The sequence below is a fragment of the Pristis pectinata genome, chromosome 14 (assembly GCF_009764475.1).
Source record: "Pristis pectinata isolate sPriPec2 chromosome 14, sPriPec2.1.pri, whole genome shotgun sequence".
NCBI lineage: Eukaryota > Metazoa > Chordata > Chondrichthyes > Rhinopristiformes > Pristidae > Pristis > Pristis pectinata.
The window spans coordinates 7,040,425-7,064,117 of NC_067418.1; the positions used below are offsets into that span (position 1 = coordinate 7,040,425).

General features: G+C 39.9%; 1 protein-coding gene across 1 annotated transcript in view; it reads right to left on the reverse strand.

Moving 5' to 3' along the window:
* The window catches only part of LOC127577958 (doublecortin domain-containing protein 1-like), a 111,484-nt gene extending 93,952 nt beyond the window's left edge, over positions 1 to 17,532 (reverse strand). The window contains exons 1-3 of the mRNA XM_052029665.1: positions 17,485 to 17,532; positions 11,844 to 12,003; positions 7,752 to 7,914 (exon numbers count right to left, since the gene is read on the reverse strand). Of these exons, the coding sequence (XP_051885625.1) occupies positions 7,752 to 7,914; positions 11,844 to 11,888 (208 nt within the window). The 5' untranslated portion in view covers positions 11,889 to 12,003; positions 17,485 to 17,532. The remainder of the gene's footprint in view (positions 1 to 7,751; positions 7,915 to 11,843; positions 12,004 to 17,484) is intronic.
* Between the last annotated feature and the right edge of the window lie 6,161 nt (positions 17,533 to 23,693).

Consider the following 23,693-nt stretch of genomic DNA (forward strand, 5'->3'; position numbering starts at 1 on the left):
AAACCAATAAATTATTTACTATATTTCATATGTAATGCCTAATGTCTTCTTCTGTTCTAGTTTTAGCACTGGTCAACCAGGTTTTTGCAGCTTTGGGAAATCTTACAGCTGAAAAGTGAGAATTTCAATGGACAAATAGGAATGATTTCCTCATGTACCCAGCAAGTTATCCTCTGAACCTGCTCAGCAAATGAAGACTACATTTGTCTCTCCTTGCTCCCACCCCTAAGATTTGAAGACATGCAAGTCATCCCCAAGATTTCACAGGTCCTGCTACAAACCTCTTCCCTTCATTTCCCACCTGATTCTTTATCTCTCCAGGTTCCCCCCATCAATTCTCATAATTTCACAAACCACAATCTTTCTGGGAATGCTGGACTCTTTGCCAGACAAGCAGCCAGTCCCTTAATTTGGTTGCCTGCAACTGAGAGAAAGAATGTACAAGTGGTAATCAGATGTTGCCATTATGCTTGGCAGGACATTTAAGAAACCTGTACTGGGATCCTTGTATGCTAAAATGTCCCCTTCCCTACCCACATGCCCTCCTGTAACTACCAAGATCTTACTTATCCATCCTTGAACAAATAAAATGCAGTTCAATGTTGACTTTTTTTTTACAAAGTTTCAAAATATATTACATCAAATTTACAAATTTTTAAGACGTAGAATTTAAGTCTGAGAATAAACTTTTTACTCAGACCATTGCCCAACCTGTATCATTATGGTCAGTCACAATATGGTTGGGTTTTTTTTGGATCATGTCCAATCTGATGAAACTTTTTCTCTGGCTATCCCAGCCCCTAATACGGAAGAGGGTTTCGCTGTAAATTTAAATCTCCTGTTTTGGCATGCATGATGAATGGAAATTAGCAAACATTCTGGAAAACATTTGTGATATTACTGAGGAGTTCAGGTTCATTAAACTGATGGATTTCTGCACGTTTTGAAATACTGAAATTGACAGGATGTTCAAGTTCCTGGATGCCTAAAGGTAGATGTGTTAACTTGTTACCTGAAATCCTATCTGGTGTCTAGTATTACCAAATTAGATAGTAATTAAGCTGATTTGAATCCATCATTTTTCTGACACATGCACCTACAGCAAACACGTATTCTATTATACAGAGCTCACACATATTCTGTCAATCAGTACTTGTCATGTCAGATCATCTTGGCATGAACTGAAATTCTGAGAAGTTCTTCTCACTACTCTTATAACTACTTCCCTTCTTAAAGGGAATTATAAATGACAAGGCATTGCAGCGTTAATAGCATTTGCAAAGGAGTAAATACAAATGAAGTGTATTTATAATTAATAAGTAATATGTAATCAACATCTATTCTCTCCTCAGAATATGCATTCACACCACACTGCCTCATTTAAAATCTGAAAAATGAATGTACTTGCAAAACACTTACATGCAGCAAAGCTGAAGAGGTACTCAGAAATTTCACTGGGAAAATAAACACCTTTTCAAACCAGCTCCATCTCCTTAGCTGGTTGCATGTGACCCTTTCAAATTGATCAATAAAGTGGAAATTAGTGTGACAGAAAATCATGCAGTGTGGTGCCATGTGTTTGGGGAAGTTATTTGACCAATTTCCCTTGAGGATATTGACAAACACTTATGAGTGAAATTGGTCTGCCTATTATTTCAGTGGAGGCATATGTTTAAAAAGGTTAATGTTTCTATTAAAATAATGAACAAAGAAATGTCACAGAAAAAGATGAAAAGTTATTGTCCTGAGAAGTTAACTCTTTCTCTCTCCAGTGATGCTGCCTGACCTGTTGAGTGCTTCCAACATCTTATGTTTTTAACTGAAGAGCTTCAGCGTTGGTCACCTAATAATGTCAACAATCACTGCTGATGAATCTTACCTGTGTATACTTTGTTCACAATAACACCATCAGCAAACAAATCTGTTGTTTCTTTCAGGATACCAAAATTCTCTTCATTTTGAAATACAGCCTTTTTTTTGTGGCAAGCAAAGGAACAATTTATGCCTTGTAAATTCCTACAAGTAGCAGTCAAGATGAGTATTCAATTCTTTTGATTAGGTGCTAGATTTTGACGAATGAACCAGGAGGGCTCCTTGGAAAATCACACAGAACAGATGGGCAGAAACCTTGATTAATATTGCAGGCAAACAACATCAACCTCAGTGTTGCCTTGATATATCAAGTCCAAACGCCCAAGCATTTAAAAGGGGGAGGGATGTTGTTTGATTCCACAAACATCTGATTCAAACATAAGAGCATGATGAACCCAATCAATAAAAAGCTTTTTTCTCAAAAATGTATTTTGGATAGACTGGGAAGTTCAATGCACAGTGAAAGATCCCTCCAGATTTCTCTTCAGCTGAAATTGTCTGGGTTGATCACTGTGAGAAGTTCCCAAGGATGGCACATAGATGGACGTTTGCACCAAATGGTTTCCAAAGTTGTTTGACTTACCAATGTTATATACCTCTCTATTTCATGTTACTTCATGTCATGACAACAACCTTTCCTTCAATGTCAGCAAAACAAAAGAGCTAGTCATTGACTTCAGGAAGGGGGGCGGTACACATGCTCCTGTCTACATCAACGGTGCAGAGGTCAAGAGAACTGAGAGCTTCAAGTTCCAAGGAGTGAACATCACCAGTAGCCTGTCCTGGTCCAACCACGTAGACGCCACGGCCAAGAAAGCTCACCAGCACCTCTACTTCCTCAGGAGACTAAAGAAATTTGGTGTGTCCGCATCGACCCTTACCAATTTTTATCGATGCACCACAGAAAGCATCCTATCCGGATGCATCATGGCTTGGTATGGCAACTGCTCTGCCCATGACTGCAAGGAGTTGTGAACACAGCTCAGCACATCACAGAAACCAGCCTCCCCTTCATGGACTCTGTCGACATTTCTCGCTGCCTCTGTAAAGCAGCCAACATAATCAAAGACCCCACCCACACCGGACATTCTCTTCTCCCCTCTCCCATCGGGCAGAAGATACAAAAGCCTGGAAGTACATACCACCAAGCTCAAGGACAGCTTCTATCTTGCCTTTATAAGACTATTGAACGGTTCCATAGTACGATAAAATAGGCTCTTGACCTCACAATCGACCTCTTTATGACCTTGCACCTTATTGTCTACCTACACTGCACTTTCTCTGTAGTTGTTACATGTTATTCTGCATTCTGTATTGTTTTATCCTATACTACCTCAATGCACTGTGTAATGAATTTATCTGTATGAACAGTATGCAAGACAAGTTTTTCACTGTACCTCTGTACATGTGACAATATAAATCATTTCCAGTTCCAAATATTTTAAGCTATATCTTTCGAATGCAAGAGAAGCCCTTTTTCTTATATGCTTCATGCAAAAGCTTTTATTTTTTAAATTCCCAAGTAACTAGTTGTTAAGTGACACAGTCACCATATACCAGATGATAACTGATATCATTCTTTCTTGTCGGAACTCCAGTTGCATCTCTGTTGTAAGTTCATGTCCCACAAAGCTTCTCATCAGACAACTATACCATCAAAATTTTGAGTTTCTTCTTGAGCAACTGTAGGGATACTTCTATGATCTGATTTTCCCCCTGCCAGAAGTAGTGCAAGTTTAGAAAGGTTCACAGCCTGTGATTCCCTGTTCACAGAAGTTCACTAGAGCAGACAGAAGCAGCATATTGGAGACACAAGAGACTACAGATGCTGGAATCTGGAGCAACAGACAAAATGCTGGAGGACCTCAGCAGGTCAGGCAGCATCTGTGGAGGGAAATGGACATTTGACTGTCTATTCCCCCCACCCCCCATAGATGTTGCCTGATCCCGTGAGTTCCTCCAGCTTTTTGTTTGTTGTTTCAGAAGCAACACATTCTTCATTTCTCAAAATGCATACTATGTAAGTTTACACTAGAGTACCAGATTAATAGAACAACTGACTCTGGAAATTAAATGCAAGTTATAATTTCCTGCCAAAGTCACATGGCACTTTATCATTATGGTACCAGGTCACAGGAGGAATGCAAATGAATAAGATTGTTCAACCAATCATCGTGCACCATCTCAGAACAAAGAACTCTCCTCTATTAACTATTAAAAGTATTAACTGTTACTCAATTGACTCTAAGGTTTCCATCTCCACCCTGCTCAGAAAATCATCCAAATGTCGATCTCCTTTTCCATGCTGATGGATTTCAGATATGTGTCTTTTTCCACCAGTTATTAACAAACATCAAACCCATAATGAGATATCTTTTTCCTTTCTCCCCCCAATCTGTGCCACACAAACCTTTACTTGACCTAAAGACTGACTTGGTCTTCAGTTCTGTAAATGAGATTCTCAAATTAACCACATAGGCTGTAATAAACACCTTGGGTGAATCCTTCCTATTCCTCCTTTCCAGGTGGTTAAAGTGATCGTTTTTCAATGTGCATCTGAGTGTTACCATGTGTTACCCAACCAAACTCAGACAGCAGACAGGACAGGGACTTGACTTTGAATAATGGGCATTTCCAGCTATTTTACAAAGCATCCAGTTTCCTCTCACATCACAAAGATATGTGGGTTGATAGGTTATGTGTTTGGAAATTTGTTAAGATCTTTCCCACATTTCAGATTCATTATACAATTATTTAATTGTGAGAGAAATTTTCTTTAAATTGTTACATTTGGCAATGAAAATTCATTATATCGGTATGAAAAACACAATGATGCTGGAGGAACTCAGGCCAGGCAGCATCCGTGGAGAAAAGCAGGCGGTCAACGGTTCGGGTCAGGGCCCTTCATCGTATCAGTATATTCTATACAGAGTCAGTGGTTATTGGCAGCAATTGTCAATCTTTAACAAAGGAATTAGGATCCAATGGGAGAGGAAATACCATTATGAGATCAGAGAAATGGGACAGGAGCAGTATATTGGCAAGCAAAGAGAGAAGTGGCACTTGCAGATGTGGGTAGCAGCGAACTAAATACAAAAACAATCATATTTTAACAACTTTCTTCCAGAAATGCAGCCATTTATCACCGACTTGCTGGTTGACTTGTATTAGGTACTTGCATTGTTGGCACCATGGGCATGAGCCAATCAAGCTTACAGCTATTGGCATGTCAAGCAAAAAACAAACTGCTGGAGGAACTCGGAGGGTCAGGCAGCATCTGTGGAGGGAAACGGACAGTTGACATTTTGGGTTGATTCCCTTTATCTGGACTGAAATAGTCAAGGTGAGATAGCCAGTATAAAGAGGTGAGGGGAAGGGGTGAGGCAAGAGCTGACAAGCAATAGGTGGATCCAGGTGAGGAGGGGTGATAGGCAGATGGAGGAGGGAAGGGCAGAAATAGCGACAGAGGCTGGGAGGTGATAGGTGGAGGTGACAAAGAGCTGCAGATGGTGGAATCTGATCGAAAAGGAAGGTGAAGCATGGAACCAAATATGGGAGATGGGATGGGTAGATGGGAACAGTGGGGGAGGGTACCCAGTGGGAGAAGTGTGTGGGTGATGGGTTCCCCCCCCCCACTGTTCCCATCTTCCTGCCCTTTCCTCCTCAGCTGGATCCACCTATCGCTTGTCAGCTCTTGCCCCACCCTTTCCCCTCAGATCTTTATACTGGCTACCTCCCCTCTACTCCTTCAGTCCAGAAGAAGGGTCTTGATAGATACTGCCTGACCAGCAGTTTTGTTTTTGCTAGATTCCAGCATCTGCAGTCTCTTGTGTCTCCAGTATGTCATTTGGAGACATATAATCCTATGCCATTACAATTTCTTGAAATATCTTTCAATTATCCAAAGCTGGAAAGAGATATTGCTAAATATTGCAGCCTTCAGAAACATCTGCTCAAAAAAATAAAGGAAGAACGACCCTCTATATAGTTACTACAGGAACTACCAGAAACATAATGCAGAGTAACAGAATTATCAATTCCCTGAAATAATCTCTAATTGCAACAGCATTTACAAGTCAGGTAAATAGATTATTGTCATGTTATGTGAAGAGCATAATTTTCTGCATTTATTTATTTTAAATACTTCACCAGTCTTTTAGCACAGGTAAGCTTTTCCTTTAAACTGTGTTCACATATTTTCCACTTGATGTTGTAGAATATTGATGCCACAATAGTACATGTCATTTTTGTTTTAGAGTGCTCCTTTCTATCTCATTTACAACTCTCTTCTTAACATGCCCTATTGAAGATATGGGGACACTGCACATTTTGTTCTGCCTTAGTGTATGTACTATCCATGTTCTCTGGTGACAAGGCCCATCTGCCACCTGCTCTGGTCTGTGTCCCAGCGACAACTGTCGAGCAGCACCAAGATTGATTATCAGTCAAAAGCAATAACAGTGCACCAGATTTCTGTGGGTTAAGCTTGCTGATCCAGCAAGAGTTGGTATGAAATTTCAGTGCTGCGTGCCAACATTTTGGTGCTGAAAGAACAGCAGTGCATGTCGCCATGAAATACAGCCAAAAGAAACACAAAGCATAAAGTCTGTCCTCCCAGTTTAGCCTATTAAAAGGGAAAGTGCAGCTGGAACACTTGCAGTAGCTGTCATATATAAAGACTATTAACTCTAGACTTTATTTTCAGCTTTTATCTTCTAAACTTTATGGTGACTAATTGTACCTCAGTCAAGAATTCTCAATTATATTTCTGTAGGTAGATCATGTTTCCTTTTAAGTATGTTTAATATTAGAAGTGGATCTAATTTAAAATACATCTATATTTTAAGATGTAATAAGTTACAGTGATATTTGCAGAGTAAAATTAGTCTGAAAAATTAAAAGATTCCTTGTGATGGTAAGTCATAGTGCAATTGTAAGTGGCGGACAGTCAGCCTGTTATCTCTCAGCAGGATTATATGTGCAAAGGAAAGGTTTTAAAAGTATATGTTAAAAGGAATTCCTCATTTTTTCACAAGGTAAATGAATGTTAACCATTTTCAGTATTAAATTGTGACTGGGGTGTTCTTGTACACAAAATGTTATATCCCATTAAAATGAGCATATTGGTTTCCAAGGAATACTTCCACTGTCTGTCAAACTAAAATTAATAATGCAACAGCATCACTGTACATAAAATGAACTTCTTAAAATATTGATCTTTGTTCAAAATAAACAGGAGTAAAACGAGGGAGAGCATATTCTGCTCAGTAATGCTAACCAGAGATATAGCTTTCAACCTCCAATTCATACTTGTCAATAACATACTAACCTTGTCAATAACATACTTAAAAGTGTGAATATGCAATCAGAATTAAAGTAGCACAACTAAAAATGTATCATCACATGTATCTTTTTCATCAAGCTTGTTCACAGTTGAATTGTGTATATACTTGATTCTCATAACTCCCGAGCCTGTGTCACATAAAAACAAGATTAAGATTTGTTATCGTCTACTTTTATCCACTAAAATGCAGAACAGCTCCATGTTCTACTTAAATTCACCACAGCTGTCACGCCCATAAGTGGTTATTTTCTAAGTAGTGAGCAAAGTTGTCCTCTGACAAAAAGGAGATTAAAGATTGGCTCCATCATTTAAATGTCATCTTCTGTCCATTTTAAATAATAAAAAAAAGGATGTAAATGCTGAAGATTTGCAATAACGTCAGAAAAACACTGGAAAGACATAGGGGACAAGCAGAATTTAACAAGAAAAAAGATAAACTCCCAGTAAGGGAACTCCGTTCACTGTTTTTCTCATTGTATTTGTAGATGGTGAAAGACCTATATATTTCCAGCATTTTGCTTCTTGAATGTTATACCTTTCATGTTTTTGAATGGATCCATAAATGGCTCTCCAGTTGAAATATAAACGTCAACATTATGAGGAATGTCCTTTGGCTCAAATGCTTCCCGGCCATTTGCAAGAAATACTCTCCTTGCAGCTGAGTTCAGGTCGAGTTTTACAGTGCACTCCTCCAGTAACTGAGAATGGAAGAAATAAGCCACCATAAATAAAATAAAGTTATCTTCAAATATAGTTTTGAAATTAAGGTCAAGTTAGAAATAACTAAATGGATTAATTTTCATTTTTTAATTCTAGCAAAATCAGCAATATCTAAATATGTTTCTTTCTTAATAATGCCAAATAATTATGGAGCATACTAGAGCAAAATCGACATGTAGCACTGAAAGACTGAAATATCAGGTGATCTAATTTCTAAGTAAAAAGATTAAGAGATTATAAAAAAATTTCAGTTTTGCTCTGATGTACAGAAGAAATTATCCCTTCTTGTAATAAATACTATTATATTCAAATCTTTTAATCTTAAAAGAAAGTGGCAATAACCTTTTCACCAAATGGAATAGTATGAAAATACAGCTCTTGTAAAAATTCTCTTCAATATTACATTGTTTCCACAAATCTATTTTCCCAGTGTGCTGGAGTGCTTATTGAGTTACTTTGTCATCAGCAACAAAATGCCAAATGGATTGAAATATTAGTTCAACAGAGGCAATTATATAATAGATGGGTCATTGCTGTCATATGCTTTTCAATTCTCTACTACATAAGTAGCATGTGAACTAAAACAGTTTAAGATGTATATTTAAATATATTTTTTTCCAGTGGCTTCCTACTCTGCACTGTTCAAGAGTCATGGTTAAACCCCAACTCCAGCATGCAGCCAGTTTAGTACTTGTGTGAAGCTCAGATTATTACACATTGTCTATTCTTCCAGTGGAGATATAACCAAACTTACTGCCAAAGGTTCTCTGACATGCTTTATCCCATAAGTGATGCTGGCAAAGATGAAACTGTCAAGTTCTCTAGGCCCATCAGCAACCAAGGTCATAGCTTTCTCTCTTACCAGCATCAATGCAACTAATAAGTTCATCTCTGGTGTTAAGTGGCATTATATTGGCATGATATAAAGAATCCTGAGGAGTTCTTCCTTAGCAACAAGGGAAATATTAAGTAAATGCTGTAAATATTGGTGCATATGAAGATACTGTAATTCCTCTTACTAGTACAATAAACTAAATTGGCACTATACATTTCATTTATTGATAAAATATTTCTAGTCTTTATTGTACGTTCCAAAATATGATTGATTAAACATTTTTAATGGCACTGAGATTGTCTGACTTTTACAGCAGCTTTACGTTTAATAATTGGAGGAGGCCTCTTGGCCATTCAAGCCTGTTCGATCTCTGGTACAAAATAGCAATTTGTAAACTTTTGCAACCCAGATGTTTTCACTTTTACCCCATTCTTTAACACTGTTTCTAAGTAACTCGACATGTCCTTTTTATGCTTCTCACTTGATTTCACAACCTTGGCCTCTGAAGTAATGTCTTCTGCATTCTCATTACCAAATGTCCATTCACATATTTTGAATTCAAGCTATTTAAAAATCAAGATAATTGTCAATTTATACCAAAAATGCTTTGTTTAATTGCATTAGCACACACAAGAAAATGATCTGTTTTAGGTAAAATGGAAGGATCATTATGTCACAAATGACCACACAAGTAGGGACACTTAATCACAGATATCATTAGGCCTCTTAATAGGAGATCACTTTCCAAGTTGCTAAAAGATATGTAAATAATATCCTTAAAACATAGTAGGAAGGGATCCAAAATTCAAATGATGCCTCCAGGTAGTTCTAGTCTGGGTCTGCATTCAATTATGATCTATTTCTATTCTCCAACCAATAAAACAGTGGACAGCCCTTGGGTCTGGCCAATCACTAATGTTTTCTGTGCATGCTGCTGGCATCTATTATGCCTCCACAGGCACCTTGAATATGTAAACACACGAATATTGGTGCATTTGCTTCACTGTCAATGTCTCAAACGCAAGTCCTTAGAGGGGGCTGAAGCAGCTAATGGGAGTTACTTGTGATGATTATAGATTCAGGGAGCTTCTTTATTCTCTTCAACCCACATTAAGATAATGTAACATTTTTCATTGTCAGCTGTAGCACCTCCTGAGAAGAGTAAGCCTGATGCCTGCTCCACTCATCACTGCCTAATGTTGTGAGGGTACGTAAAATAAGTATGAAGACAATGGAGACTGCAGATGCTGGAATATGGAACATAGAACAGAATGCTGGAAGAACTCAACAGGTCAAGCAGCATCTGTGGAGGCCAAAGGTGTTGAGGCCCTGCATCAGGACTAAGAGGGAAGTGTTACGTACCAGCAACAAAAGAAACACTGAGTCATGTATAAGTGTTAGAAACTATTTTATTAATAACTACTTATGATAATAAGAAAAAAAGTAAAAATGTTAGAATGTTAAAAGTAAAAATGTTAGATATTAAACATTAACCCCAAAACTAAACTCAAAGTGTGTGTGGGGCAAATTCCCAAACTCCAAGTCCAGCAAGCCATAAGGTGAAACGTGAGCAAAGGCTTTTGCAAAACCACTGTTGACTGAAGAGAAAATGTAGAGAGAGAATGGAGAGATTACAAAATCCAAATGTTTCATGATGGAACCTATACAACATCTCAGTCACTGATGATCTCCACCACTTTGTTCCGAAGTATCTGCCACCCCGAAAGGCATTTGAGACATGGCCATCCACCCAAATACCCGTTTCCTTCTACAGGTTAACAAGTGGACTCCATGGGATTACTCCACAAATCCATATGTGGATTGTAGTGACAGACAGTTATTGTTTTTCATCCATCGATACAGAGACCAGCAGACAGTGTCTCTTTCTCCTCGCTCCTTCTGACTGAACCAAAACATCAGCACATTGTTATCTCCTGTTGTCATAATAATGCCACACACACACAAACTACTGTACTATGTCTTAAAGGGACATTCACCAAATAGTAACCTAATCCATAACAGAAGAGAAAAGATTGCCTCTTGCCAATATATAACACAGCATGTGCGGGGGAGTGGAATACAGGAAGGTGAAGATGGGACAGAGGCTGGGAGGTGATTGGTGGAATCTGAGGGGAGGGAATGATAGACAGGTGGAGCCAGGTAGTGGGAGGAGATAGGAAAGGAAAACAAGAAAACTTGGTGCACATGTGAGAATGAATGGGAGAAGAACGCTGGGGGTGTCAGTTATCAGAAATTTGAAAATAAGTTGTGTCATTAGAAGAGTTAAACTCTTCTTCCCAGTCCCACATGATCCTCAGCCTTCTCCATTGTTACAGAGAAGGAAAACGCAAATGAGAAAAACAACATCTCAGACAACCCAACATATGAACTTTGAATTTTCCAATTTTCAGGTAACCCACACTGACTTGTCCACCTAGTTTTCTTTTCCCTTTGTTTCACCTTCCTGATCCCCTTCTTCCAGCTAGTTCTGCTTGCCCATCATTCCCTCCCAATTTGATTCCACCTGTCACCTACCAGCATCTATCCCCTCCCTACCAATGCACCCCACCCCCCCATACCAGCAAGTTCCTCTTTCATCTCAGTCCTGATGCAGGATATCAACCCACAATGCCAACTTATACCTTTTGGCTTCACAGATGCTGCATGACCCAGAGTTCTTCCAGTGTTCTGCTTTTTTGCTACATAAAACAGGTAATATGCACTTAGGTCAATTTTGCATTGGGTATTTTTCACAGGTCTTTAAAGCACAGGACATGGGACCACAAAAAATTGAGGATCATTTTGCCCATTTTATGTTCCTAGAACTATTGTAACAAGATTTAATTTTTACAACATAGCATGTTAGGGGAAGCCTCCATGAATAATACCCTAGGACTGTTTAGTGTTTACAAAGATTATCACCACTTTCCCAGTCTAAGCTATTAAACTGCAGAGATCTAAATATGAAATTATTCAATAGCAGGAGCACTAGGTATAATAGCTGTACTAATATGCATCTTAATACAGCTATTGTACTTAGTGCTATAAAGAATTTCTTCACCTAGCCATTACCAGTTTGATGCTAGGTACTGCAATTTTTGCAGAGATATTGCGCATCCCATTCTTGAAGGCTGTCACTTTTATGATCCACTCCTGACGTTTAACAAGTGGCTTTGGTTTGCAATCTCTGTAAGCTGTCAGCAGCCTTGAAGATAATGAAGAATGTACCTTCCTGTGTAAAATAAAATGAATTCAGTGTGTGAAACAGGTAACAATAAGCAAGATAAAATAATAGCAATGTGTTTAAAATGTTAAGCAAATGCATTACTGTAAACAGAAAGAATTGAATAGATTTAAGGCCTTAAGAATATAAAATCAAGAGTATGTTAATAGATATCTCAAGCTATTCTACCATTCAATGAGGTCTGACTAGTGGATATCTACCAGTAGTATTCACATTTAGTCACATGTGTAGACCATCACTACTCAAGCCTGCCAATTCCAGATCACCATTTAAAGTGACTATCCCAACTAATTCCAGCAATTTATTAGCCACTGAGGTAACTCTGAAGGCAATTATTAACATTGTTTGTACAGACAAATCAGTAATGAGTATAAGGATTGTTTAGTATGTCACAAAGAACATTGGCTGTAGTGTGTACCCACAGCATAAGCAGAAAATGTTTTTATTTTCCAACAGAATGCCACTGTTAATGGCATTGGGAGGAGCTTTAAACTGTCTGACCAGATTCTCCTGGGACATGGTCCTTCCCAGACTTGCTACCTGGAATCTCAATCTACCTATGATTACTTCTTCTACATGTTGATCAAGTTGATTGAGCCAACCCTCCATGTCCAACAGGCATTTCACAAGGTGGAACAGGTTCCAAGCAGTGAGTCCACCTCAGGCTGTATATCCTGATGCACTACCCCTCAACCTCTGAAAGCCTTTGACAACTTGTTGACTATCAAAGGCTATAAGTATCAATGATAGTCAAAACTATTCAAGTAGATGTAAGTTATTAAAAAGATAAATTACTTTAAAGGAAACAATAACTATAATTAAAATGCATTAAACACAATATTAGGATAAATAACAAAACAAGTACCTCCTTTTCACAGGCCCAGCTGTTCCTCTATGGCATAACACTGAGGGGCAAAGGTAGAACGCGCCCTGACCCTCTCCTCAATGAGTCACTGCTCTGCTGCCACACTAAGAGTGAACAGCCAGAAGCATCAGCATCTGATTTTCCAGTCATGTCGGAATCCTGAGTTGGGCTGTGCATGCTCAGAAATACTTTGCTGATTGGAAGTCTGTGACCAGTGGTGTATCACTGGGCTTGGTGCTGGGACCTTTATTGTTTGTCATATATATTAATAACTTGAAGGTGAAAGGTATGATTAGTAAGCTTGCAGATGAAACAAAAGTTGATGTTGTGGATAGCAAGGAAGGTTGGCCAAGGCTACAGCAGGATGAAAATGGAACATAGAACATTGCAGCACAGTACAGGCCCTTCGGCCCACTATGTTGTGCTGACATTTTATCCTACTATAAGATCTATCTAACCCCTCCCACATAGCCCTCCATTTTCTATCATTCATGTGCCTAAGAATTTCTTAAATGTCCCTAATGTATCTGCCTCTACCACCTCTGCCAGCAGTGCATTCCATGCACCTACCACTGTATGAAAAAATTACCTGACATCCCCCTTATAGCTTGCTCCAATCACCTTAACAATAAGATTAGATAAGATATCTTTGTTAGTCACATGTACATCAAAACAGTGAAATGCATCTTTTTGCATAGAGTGTTCCGGGGACAGCCCACAAGTGTTGCCATGCTTCTGGTGCCAAAATAGCATGCCCACAACTTCCTAACCTGTATCTCTTTAGAATGTGGGAGGAAACCCGAGCACCCAGAGGAAACCCACACAGACAAGGGGAGAACGTACAAACTCCTTACAGACAGCAGCCGGAATTGAACCTGGGTCTCTGGTGCTGTAATAGTGTTGCATTAACTGCTACACTACTGTGCCTGCCCCCTCTTTCAGGGATCTTCACCCTGGGAAAAAGTCTGACTGTCCACTCAATCTATGCCTCTTATCATCTTGTACACTTCTATCAAGTCAAGTCTCATCCTCCTTTGCTCCAAAGAGAAAAGCCCGAGCTCACTCAACCTATCCCCATAAGACATGCTCTCCAATCCAGGCAGCATCCTGGTAAGTCTCCTCTGCACCCTCTAAAGCTTCCACATCCTTCCTATAATGAGGCAACTGGAAATGAACACAATACTCCAAGTGTGGTCTAACCAAAGTTTTATAGAGCTGCAACATTACCTGGCAGCACTTGAACTGATGAAGGCCAACACACCATACATACGCCTTCTTAAGAACTCAATCAACTTGTGTGGCAACCTTGAGGGATCTATGGACATGGACCCCAAGATCCCTCTGTTCCTCCACACTGCTAAGAGTCCTGCCATTAACCTTGTATTCTGCCTTCAAATTCAATCTTCCGAAGTAAATTACTTCACACTTTTCTGAGTTGAGCTCCATATGCCACTTCTCAACCCAGCTATGCATCCTATCAATGTCCTGTTATAATCTACAGCAACCTTCTACACTATCCACAACACCACCAACCTTTGTCATCTGCAAACTTACTAACCCACCCTTCCACATCTTCATCCAAGTCATTTATAAAAATCACAAAGAGCAAGGGTCCCAGAACAGATCCCTGCAGAATACCACTGGTCACCAATGCACAGGCAGAATACTCTCCATCTACAACCACCCTGTCTTCTACAGGCAAGCCAATTCTGAATCCACACAGCCAAGTTTCCCTGGATCCCATATCTCCTGACTTTCTGAATAAGCCTTCCATGAGGAACCTTATCAAACACCTTACTAAAATCCATATACACCACATCCACTGCTCTACTTTCATCAAAGTCCTTTGTCACATCCTCAAAGAATTCAATCAGGCTCATGAGGCCTGACCTGCCCCTCACAAAGCCATATTGACTGTCCCTAATCAGCCTATGCTTCTCCAAATGCCCATAAATCCTGTCTAAGAATCTTCTCCAGTAATTTGCCCATGACTGAAGTAGGACTCACTGGTCTGTAACTCCCAGAGTTATCCCTACTCCCTTTCTTAAACAGAAGAACAACATTTGGCACCCTCCAATCATCTGGCACTACTCCTGTGGCCAGTGAGGATGCAAAGATCATTGCCAAAGGTGCAGCAATTTCTTCCCTCACTTCCCATAATAACCTTGGATATACCCCATCCAGCCCCAGTAACTTATTTATCATAATGTTTTTCAGAAGTTGCAGCATATCCTCTTTCTTCATATCAAGATAATTTAGTGTATCAGCCTGTTGTACACCAGCCTCACAAACATCAAGGTCTCCCTCACTGCTGAATACTGAAGCAAAGTATTCATTAAGAACCTCCCTTACCTCTTCCGACTCCAGGCACATGTTTCCTCTTTTATCCCTGATCTGTCCTACCCTCATTCTAGTAATCCTCCTATTCTGCACATACATGTAGAATACCTTGGGGTTTTCCTTCCCACCAAGGCCTTCTCATGCCCCCTTCTAGTTCTCCCAAGTCCATTCTCAAGCTCCCCTCTGGCTACCTCGTAACTCTCCAGACCCCCGTCTGATTCTTGCTTTCTAAACCTTAGGTAAGCTTCTTTCTTCCTCTTGACTACATCTCTTGTCAACCATGGTTCCTTCACTCTATACCTTATCCTGCCTCAGCGGGACAAACCTATCCAGAGCTCCATGCAAGTACACTCTGAACAACCTCCAAATTTCTGTTGTGCACTTCCCCAAAACAACTCTTCCCAATTTACACTCCCAAGTTCCTGCCTAATAGCATCATAATTCCCCCTCCCCCAATTAAATACTTTCCCATATTGTCTCCTGCTATCCCTCTCTAAGGCTATGGTAAAGGTCAAGGAGTGACAGTCACGGTCTCCAAAATGCTCTCCCACCAAGAAATCTGAAACCTGATCAGGCTCATTGACTAGTACCATGTCCAGTATGGCCTCTCCTCCAGTCAGCCTGTCCACATGTGGTGTCAGGAATCCTTCCTGGACACTCCTAACAAACTCTTCCCCATCTATCCCCTTTACTCCAATCAATATTAGGAAAATCACCCATGACAACAACCCTGCTATTTTTGCATCTTTCCAAAATCTGCCTCCCAATCTGTTCTTCAGTGTCTCTGCTGCTATGTGTGTGTGTGGGGGGGGGCAGTGGTGGTGGTCTGTAAAATACTCCCAATAGAGTGATCACTTCCTTCCTGTTTCTGACTTCCACCCACACTGACTCAGTAGATGATCCCTCCAGGACATCCTCCCTTTCTATGGCTGTGATACTGTCCCTGATCAGCAAAGCCACTCCCCCACCTCTAACCTCCATCCCTGTCCTTTGAAACATCGAAACCCCAGAATATCCAGCAGCCACCCCTGTCCTTGTTACAGCCACGTCTCTGTAATGGCCACTTCACAGTTCCATGTCCTTACCCATGCTCTAAGTTCATTACACTTGTTCCTGATACTTCTCACATTAAAGTAGACACACTTCAGCCCATCCAACTGACTGCAAATTTTGCCCTTTCAAATGCCTGTCCTTCCTCAAAGTCTTTCTACATGCTGCATCTACTTGTACACAAAATGCACCAACCTCTAACCTATCACTCTGGTTCCCATCCATCTTCTAAACTAGTTTAAACCCTCCCCAACAGTTCAAGCAAACCTGCCCACAAGAATATTGGTCCCCCTCCAGTTCAGGTGTAACCTGTCCCTTTGTGCAGGTCATACATGCTCCAGAAGAGGTCCCAATGATCCACAAATCTGAAACCTTGTCCCCCGCACCAATTCCTCAGCCACACATTCATCTGCCAAATCAATCTATTCTTAGCCTCACTAGCACATGCAGCAGTCCAGAGATTACTACCCTTGAAGTCCTGCTTTTCAGCTTCCTACCTAGCTAGCTCCCTATATTCCCTTTTCAGGACCTCATCTCTTTTCCTACCAATGTCATTGGTACCAATATGTACCACAACCTCTGGCTGTTCACCCTCTCCCTTCAGAATGCTGCAGACCCAATCCAAGATGTCCCAAGACCCTGGCACCTAGGAGGCAAAATACTATCCAGGAGTCTCTTTCACTTCCACAGAATCTCCTGTCTGCACCCATTACTATTGAATCCCCTATCACTACCGCTCTCTTCTTCTCCCCACTTCCCTTCTGCACCACACAACCCAGCTCAGTGCCAGAGATCTGATCACTGTGGCTTTCCCCGATAGGTTCCCTACCCCCACCAGTATCCAAAGCAGTATACCTGCTATTGAGGGGAACAGCCACAGGGATACTCTGCACTACCTGCCTATTCTCCTTCCTTCTCCTGACAGTCACCCAGCTACCTGCCTCCTGTAGCTTAGGAATAACTGCCTTCCTATAGCTCTTATCTATGAACTCCTCATTCTCCCATGGGAGCCAAAGGTCATCCAGCTGCAGTTTCAGTTCCCTAACACAGCCTGTAAGGAGTTGCAGCCGGATGCACCTCATGCAGATGAAACTATCAGGGAGACTGGACATCTCCCAGAACTCCCAAATCTCACAAGATGAACACACCACTGGCCCTGGAGCCATTCTAACTACTCTAGCCTGACACTAGAAAAAAACCTACCAGAGACTTACCTTAGCCTTTACCTACTCTTACACCTCTTGAGCCAAAGCCTCAGTTCCCCACTCTAACACTGGTCTATACCAACAATTACCACTCCACTTAACCCTACCTTATTTTTATTGGCTGCTGTTAATTAGCCAATCAACTATTAACAATTTGCAAATGTGCCTCTTTTAGGCTCCTGCAAGGTGAAACTCATAAGCCCAAGCACAGAGACTCACCTCTTTTCAAAGCTCCCGCTCCAAATCTGGCTCCAACTCCTGACTCTGCAAGGTGAAATTCACAAGCACAAGCACAGAGACTCACCTCTTTTCAAAGCACCCACTCTAAATCTCGCTCCAACTCCTGTCTCTGCAAGGTGAAACTGATGGATCAGATGAAAAGTTGAAAATTTGGGTGGAGTATTGGCTGATGGAATTTAATTCCGACAAGAATGAGGTGTTGCAGTTGTGAAGTCAAATCGGGGTCGGACATATATAGTAAATAGTAGGGTACTAAGGAATGTTGATGAACAGAGGGATCTTTGGGTTCAAGTCCATAGTTCCCTGAAAGTGGACCAAGTGTGGGTAAATGGAATTTGTGCAGATACACAAAAAGAAGGGCATGGACATGTTGGGTTGAAGGGCCCATTTCTCTGATGTATAACTCCATGACTCTATGTCTCTATGACTCAAAGTACAAGACTTCTTGAGGCACAAATGGCTGATAGTTGGCAGTTTCCTCAAGAACCATCAGCTATCAGTCAATGCGACTTAATTCAATATAGTATACAAAGCCTAATATTAATACGTTGTTCATTAAGGACATTGAGTCAAGTTATTATTGAATAACCACCATGCAGTACAAAAGATTTTCATTTTTTTTTGGTCATGAAGCAGTTTAAAGTGTGTTTCTCAATTTCAGGTTTCAGCTTGGGAAGACCTGAAATTTTAAAAGTGAAAAAGGACTTGTACTTAAATTATGGCTTTCATGATCTCAAACATTCCAAAATGTTTTATAGCGAAATGATGTAAAATAGCGTAATGACATAATTTTGAAAAGGAATCTGTATTGTAATTTTAGTAAATGCAGCAGCAATTTGTGAACAGCAAAATCCCACAAACAGCATTGTGATAAAGACCAAAATGTTGCAGCAGAAATGCCTACACATATCAAGTAAATCCATGATTTACATGGGTGATCCTCCCAGCAGGAATTTGTGGGGGCAAGTTGGCCTGATGCAATGATGTAATAGGATCGCATGAGGCAGCCACAATAAAGCCAATCTTAAAAAAGGTTTTAAAAAAAACAGCCAGTTAAGCTACACCTCTGAGTGTTTCCAGCATTTTCTGTTTTTAAGCCATTTCTTCTGACCTAGATGGAACCGTTAAAGTAAATGTTTTGTAAATAAACTAAAACAATTAAAAACTATTAAACCATACAAAATTTTAATAATAAATTTAAGAATCTGAGCACTATTTTTTTATTCATTCAAGGGATGTGGGCTTCACAGGCTGAACCAGCATTTAATTGCCCATCCTTAGCTGCCCTTGAGAAGGTGGTGGTGAGCTGCCTTCTTGAACTGCTGCAGTCCTTGAGGTGTGAGTATATCCATAATCTATTAAGGAGAGAGCTCCAGGATTTTGACCCAGCAATTTTGTAAATCCCTTATAAATAATAAAAATATTTCAAAATACTCAGTTTAAAGAAATATCTAGTACCTGCCTCAATAACTTGCCGTCATTTGAAGTGAATGGCAAAGCAATTCCTATACAACCTCCTGCCTATCATTATGCATATACCACACTCCATAAATATTTGTATCTTCCTGCTCCCAAGGCATACAGAATGAAACATCCAACATTTGAGCAAACCACTGAAAGCAACTTCCAGATTTCATCAGGAATGTTGGTGAATTCCTGGCTTTCCAGCACCCCTCAATCTTCTAGTTCCTGATCATTTCAAGCTCTCCCCACTGCCCCAATCACAAGCCTTGCTCCCTCCAGACCAACCCCCTCCTCCCGCACCCCTGATCCCAGTCCCTGAGTTCCAGATGATCCTCCCCTCCTCCCACCCACCTAACACAGGCCTTGATTAGGCCTCTCTCTGCATGTTTCATTAAGGCCATGTTTTAGAATGTAACATATTATTCTGCTACCACTTTGAAACTTTCTGATTACAAAATGATATTTGAAATAAGTTAATAAGTGAAGTCAACAGACTACAGTTACAATGATGACCTCTTCTCAATGTCTCTAAGTATGATTGAAAGATTACTTGGTAACCCCTACAGGTAGATTGGCTCTTGTATCAAATATTATATGTATATCTTTATATTGTGATAAAAAACCTCAAAAACATAACAATTTCAGTCACCAAACAGTTTTAGTAAGGGAAACCAGTCAATTATTTTTCATCTTTTCAAACATGGTCTCAAATCTCTTCAGCGTAGATTTGATGTGCTGAATCACCACCTTCTAAGTCATATGGAAATATGAAATACGCAGCTGCAAATCTTGAATGTACTTATTACACAGAATATTTACGTTCTTAAGTGGTCAGGAAAAGTTAAAAAGAACAGCATCATGTCAGTTTAATGAAATGACTACACACAATGCTCCAAACAAGACCCATGACAAGACCAAAGGATATTCTCAAAATACAGTATTTCAGTTGGAACATAGAACATAGAACAGTGCAGCACAGTACGGGCCCTTCGGCCACGATGTTGTGCTGAATGATACCAACACCTCCTCCTCAATCTAACCTTCCCTCCTGCACAGCCCATATCCCTCCATTTTTCTTACTTCCGTGTGCCTATCTAAGAGCCTTTTAAAGGTCCTTATTGTATCAGCCTCTAGAACCACCCTCAGCAGTGCATTCCAGGCACCCACCACTCTCTGTGTAAAGAACCTAACTCTGACATCTCCCCTGAACATTCCTCCTCTGATCTTAAACAGATGTCCTCTGGTATTGGCCATTGCTGCCCTGGGGAAAAGGTGCTGGCTGTCCGCTCTATCTATGCCCCTCATAATCTTATACACCTCTATCAAGTCGCCCCTCATCCTGCATCGCTCCAAAGAGAAAAGCCGTAGCTTGCTTAATCTTTCCTCATAAGACATGTTCCCTAATCCAGGCAGCATCCTGGTAAAACTCCTCTGCACCCTCTCTAAAGCTTCCACATCCTTCCTATAATGAGGTGGATGTGGACCTGTAAAAAATTACAGGTCTATTTTGTTTAATTTCAGCAGACTATAAAGAAATGGTTCTGCAAACAACTATCACTAGAAGTCCCAACAAAGATTAAGAAATGCTTCTTACTAAGTGGTGGGACCTTTGGTGGGAGACGTGCCACTGATGAGTCATCACATGGAATGTGCAACACCAGAAGGTAAGTTATTCTGTAATATTATGATCTTAATGTAGCAGCTTGTCCAAAAGTAGCATTAATAACTATAAAGATTGCTTTACAAACAATTACTTATTTGAGCAACAAGCATATAAATTTACCTGCCTACATTTTTCATTCAACCAGTACTACCATAAACGTTTCAATGATCATTCATCATATTGCTGTTTGACTTGATATCTTCATTAGTCACATGTACATCGAAACACACAGTGAAATGCATCTTTTGCATAGAATGTTCTGGGGGCGGCCCACAAGTGTCGCCACGCTTCCGGCGCCAACATAGCATGCCCACAACTTCCTAACCTGTATGTCTTTGAAATGTGGGAGGAAACCACAGCACCCAGAGGAAACCCACGCAGACACAGGAAGAACGTACAAACTCCTTACAGACAGTGGCCAGAATTGAACCCAGGTCGCTGGCACAGTAATAGCATTACACTAACAGCTACACTACCATGCCTGCCCCTACAGTATTGAAGAACCTTTCTTACTATGGAAATTTACTATCCTCTTGGCACACATTGCAATAGTAAGTGCATTTAAAAAATATATATATTGGAATATTTCTAAGCAATATGATAAAATTCAAGTTTTCCTAAAAATTATGTAGAAATTTTGAAACATCAATTCAAATTCCTGGATGTAATTACCTAACTGGTGCAGGGGGAGCACTCAAACGTCTTTTGATCCCTGGAAGCCGAAGTCTGCATTTCTTTTTATGAGTTGAAATATTGCTTTTGTGAGCTGAAACCATGCCATAACTTTCAAACGAGCTTTGGAATTTTGTTCTTCTGCTCTGTGAACAAGAGTGAAATCCAACTGTAGACCGGAAAGATGGTTTTCCACTTTGCGTACGCATACGGATTGCCATTTTATATGGGGATCTACATTTTCTGGATACAAAGAGAGACAATAAAACCTTTTTAAATTTCATACTTGCAAATCAAATGGAAAATTCTTTTTTCTTTACTTTATCCCAGACTGGAAGACGTGTGCAGAAAAAGTGAAGGTGTGAAACAAGGCAGAAAAATTACAACATTAATTCCTTGATGTGTAGCCCTGCTGACACAGTTTCTCATGAGTGGTACAAGATCAGCAGCTTAAACCTTACAAACTAACATTCCAAATTTTGTTCACAATGTATTGTTTCATTGCTGCGAAAAACTTGAATGTTCAATGGAATACTTTGAACATCAGTTCAAGAATTATCTAATTTCAGGATACACCTTTTGCTAGTATGAAAAAAATGCAAAAAGTAATAAATACTTGTATCTCATCAAACCCATTTTATGTACTTAATGCTCTTTGCTGTAGCCAAGAGTTACACTTCAGCTCAATTAACTCCATAATTACAGTTATTGTGCTAGAACAACATTGCCTACACTTCAAGAGTCATTCCTTGATTGACATCCCGAGGACATATCAGACAGTAGGTAAATGCAATTTCTTTGTGTTAAATGATTATATGGACTCTTCATCTTGTATTCAACTTACTTTTCACAGAATCACAACAGAATCTCTTTGTCAGAAAGATCAAATGAGTAATTTTTTGAGTAATAAAACAATCACGAGTGAAACTTCACACAACTGTTGGGTGAATGGTTCTTTGAATTTAAGGCTGCTTCTTTTAGAGCTGAGAGGTCCTGGTCATTTACTGTCCATAAATTATTTGAAAGTGCTGAATGCCTAATTTAGGGTGTTAACATTGGAAAATCTTTCATCTTTCATTTCATTTTATTTCTCAACAATACTGATAAACAAATGTTTGCTTCATGATGCATTGTAGGAGTATTTTCAGCAGAGAACTGTAGCAGTTCTAGAAGGTGGCTCACTAATAGCACTTTCTTGAGGACAATAAAGGGTGAGCAATAAATGCTACCCTTGCTAGAAACACCCACATCCCTAAAAATAAATAAATATAAATTAAATGAACTCCTGTAATAGTCCTGTTGCAAATAGCACAAAGCAATTACAATTTATAGTTGAAGACATGAAAAACAAATATAATAAACAGTAGTTATAAAATTGATCTCACAGTCTTCTTCCAATTAAAATGTAAGAATATGTCTGATGACCCACTCTGCTCCAGCAAGCCACAACTGGATAAGAATACCCTTCTACACAGAGAACAGCAAGGAATGGAGTGATGAAAATATATTATGGTAAGATCTGTATATAAAAGGCCTAGAACTTTGGATGCACCAAACTGATTTTTTTTAATATTATAGACATAATTTATCAACAGTGGAACATAGCTGTTTTCCAGACCATAGCACGCCACTCTACAAATCTGACAGGGAAATTACGATGATGAAACTCACCTGTGTGGATAACGTAGTTCACATATCAGACACATATTTAACAACATCATTCACCGTACAAGACTCCTTTAGATCCTGAACAGACCCCAGCCCAGCTTTGGGAACTATATTCAGATGAATCTCTTGCCATTTATTTACTTACCTGTTCCTCTCAAGCTCCTGACACACCCCTAATTGTACTGAATTGCACACCTTGAACAAGCTTCTTGGGCTCTATACTACCAATGTGAAACTTTCCCAGGCTCATTCCTCTGATGTAAGCACCCTCTAGCCCTGATCCAATGACCTGACCCCCAACTAATAGAAGCTCTCTCCCCCATGACCACATAGATCAAGATGTGATCCCAACTTCCCAATTTGCAATGTCCATCCTATAATTCCAAATGTTTTGGCCCTCAAGAGCTACTGAAGTTTTTAATGACAGGCCCATAACCAAAAAAAGTTGTTGGAATGCTGCACAATGAACATTTACTGTGTTCCTGCAGGCTCTGCTAAATTTCTATGCCAA